The following is a 3,169-nucleotide window of genomic DNA, read 5'->3' on the forward strand; positions in this document are numbered from 1 at the left end:
CAGGCCACAATCAACAACCTGATCAACTCTATGCGAAGGAGATGCAATACAGTAAAACCACATTTTAGAGTGGCCTTTTATTGTGGCCAGCCTAAGGCACACCTGTGCAATAATCATGCTGTCTAATCAGCATCTTGATATGCCACACCTGTGAGGTGGATGGATTATCTCGGCAAAGGAGAAGTGCTCACTAACACAGATTTAGACAGATTTGTGAACAATATTTGAGAGAAATAGGCCTTTTGTGTACATAGAAAAAGTCTTAGATCTTTGAGTTCAGCTCAAGAAAAATGGGGGCAAAAACAAAAGTGTTGCATTTATAATTTTGTTCAGTGTAGTAAAAGTGTAGTAACCAAGCTTTTTGGTGTATTGATTACCATTTGAATAACTACAGTTGTACAAATACCATGGTTAAACTATGGTTAGTGTAGCAAAACCATGGTTAATTTGTGGTTACCATGGTTTAACTATAGTAACCATGTTTTTTTTCTTAAATTGTAAAACCATGGTTAAGTTGTGAGTATTTTCAGCGCGTTACAGTACTTGGTTGCAATGTGAGTATTTTCAGCGCGTTACAGTATTTGGTTGTGTTGGGAGTATTTGCAACACGTGTTGTCAAACTGATGATGTTTTCTTAATTTGCTGGTGTTTTTTCTATTTGCACATTTTTATTTTTTCATTTGCAGCCCATAAAGTCTCTTGGCCACCTTAGAATGAGGATCAGGGACTGTCATCGTCACTATTCGCTTTCATTCTATAAAAAAAAAAAAAAAGAGTAGTTGTGACATGCTGCTAAATATCATATTTTCATGGAAGATAAAAATCCATGAGGGTTAGAACAACATGAGAGTAAATGAATAAATCCCATGGTCATACTAATTTGAATGTCCAATATTTTTTTTCATCAGATTTCACACTTATAGTTATATAATGGACATTTGCTCATTAATGTTAAACAAATGAACCTGAAGCTTCCAACTGTTTTACATGATTTATTATTTAATACCCATGTCCCCACTTTTCAAAACGCTTATAAATCACACAGAATGGAGTGTATTGAAAATCTGAAATAGCACAAAGTTTTCTGTGAGGGGTAGGTTCAGGGGTAGGGTTGGTGTAGGGCAATAGAATATACGGTCTGTACAGTATAAAAACCATTACACCTATGGGATGTCCCCACTTTTCACAAAAACAAACCTCTCTGTGTGTGTGTGTGTGTGTGTGTGTGTAGAAAAAGAGATATAATTTACCTGTCAACAACAGATAAAGGACAATAGCCAGACCCACAACAATGGAAACGATACTAAGCAACAAAGCTAGATGCCCAAGTCTTCTGGCCCCATCATAATCTTTTGCTTGTATCATGGACCGAGACTGAAGTATGAAGAACAGAAAGAAAATCACGGACAAGTAAGCCTAAATATGGTGGCCCCATTATGAAATATGAGGGGCCCCATGAGCCACCCTAAACAGAAACAAACTATTTTACTTTAAGCGGCTTTCTAATTGATTAGGCTGCTAAATGTGAACTCTAAAAGCAATTAAGTTGAATTTTAAAGGTAGGCTAATTAAGTTGAACTCCAGTGACACCACTCACCATATGCGCGAAATAAAGCGCAAACAGGTTTATCGGGACGGCGGGGCAGAAGCAGGAGATCACGGCCACCCACATGAAGCTGCAGGGCTCGCGTTCCGAGGGCGTGGGCGACGACGCGCGGCTGAAGCTGACCCGCGACGGAGAGCGGGGCTCCGAGGCAACGTTAACCACAGTCTGTTCATTCCGTTCCGCTTCAAGACACTTCACGAGGTGTGTATCAGAGAGCGAGTGGTTTAATTCTCGTTTCAGCTCTTTGTCTGAGATGTCAAGAAGTTTCTGAGTATCTCCAAAATCGGTGGACTGCAGCGCGGCTCTCTCGCGCAGGGCATCTGTCGCGTGAGGGGCGTCCGTGTTAATAGCCATCTCTTACAGAATAGATCCCTTTGTGTAAGAACAACATCAAATATACACTCTTATGAAGTTAACGCGATCAGCATAAGATCTTGAATTTAATCCAGTAGTTCGCGGAGCAGTTCGAGCGAGATATTCGTACACCTATCGGCTTTCATTGGAGATGCGAATCTGGACACTTTGAGTAAATCAATCGGTTTCCATTGGGCACGACGAAAGGGCGCCCTAACGGCGGTCTCTCATTGGTGGACTCGCGCGTTAATTGACGCAAACGCACGTATCTTTTATCTGTGGATCCAGACCCGTTCATGAATTCGTTTCTGTGCAGAGCGGATTCTAATCTCAGTCGCGAGACTCGCGAATATGGCTCATCGTGAGATTATATGCCGTTTTGACCTGATTGATGTTTGTCTTGCAAGCTTTATTACACTAATTCAGTCATGTACTAATTCTGCAAAATTTTAATTTATGATTATGAAAGTGAGTTTACTTTAAAAAAAAAAAAAAGAAAAGAAAAAGAAACCCGTAGCCTATGTACGGTTTTGTAGGCTATAAGCTATAAAACAAATAAAATGTAATAAAAAAAAATCCCTGCAAGGTTCTGGGAGGTATGGAAGCCCGTTTCCGCCACTAAATAAAAAAATATAATTCTGTAAGTCATAATAATGAGAAACTAAGTCATTATTTCGAGAAACTAAGTCATAATAATGAGAAACTAAGTCATTATCTGTGGATCCAGACCCGTTCATGAATTCGTTTCTGTGCAGAGCGGATTCTAATCTCAGTCGCGAGACTCGCGAATATGGCTCATCGTGAGATTATATGCCGTTTTGACCTGATTGATGTTTGTCTTGCAAGCTTTATTACACTAATTCAGTCATGTACTAATTCTGCAAAATTTTAATTTATGATTATGAAAGTGAGTTTACTTTAAAAAAAAAAAAGAAAAGAAAAAGAAACCCGTAGCCTATGTACGGTTTTGTAGGCTATAAGCTATAAAACAAATAAAATGTAATAAGTTTCTCATTATTATGACTTACAGAATTATATTTTTTTATTTAATGGCGGAAACGGGCTTCCATAGGGAGGTTTTTAGTTTTTGGTAAGAAAAAAAAAGCACCTGCTGGGTAGCTTACTTAAAATTTGTAGTCTGATACTAATTCCGAATTACATGACAAAAATTGTAGTTAGTAACGTAGCCTAATCCAAATAATAATCAGA

General features: G+C 38.6%; 1 protein-coding gene across 1 annotated transcript; it reads right to left on the reverse strand.

Annotated features, from left to right (window-relative positions):
* Positions 1-1,221: 1,221 nt before the first annotated feature.
* On the reverse strand, positions 1,222-2,399 carry LOC107581997 (transmembrane protein 233-like; the record flags this gene model as incomplete). Its single annotated transcript, XM_016267689.1, has 2 exons — positions 1,598-2,399; positions 1,222-1,374 (listed from the first exon to the last, which is right to left on the reverse strand). Coding segments are annotated over exons 1-2 (516 nt in total), but the record flags the coding sequence as incomplete, so codon positions are not given.
* Positions 2,400-3,169: the final 770 nt, after the last annotated feature.

The sequence above is a fragment of the Sinocyclocheilus grahami genome, unplaced genomic scaffold (assembly GCF_001515645.1).
Source record: "Sinocyclocheilus grahami isolate Dianchi unplaced genomic scaffold, SAMN03320097.WGS_v1.1 scaffold39.1, whole genome shotgun sequence".
Taxonomy (NCBI): Eukaryota; Metazoa; Chordata; class Actinopteri; order Cypriniformes; family Cyprinidae; genus Sinocyclocheilus; species Sinocyclocheilus grahami.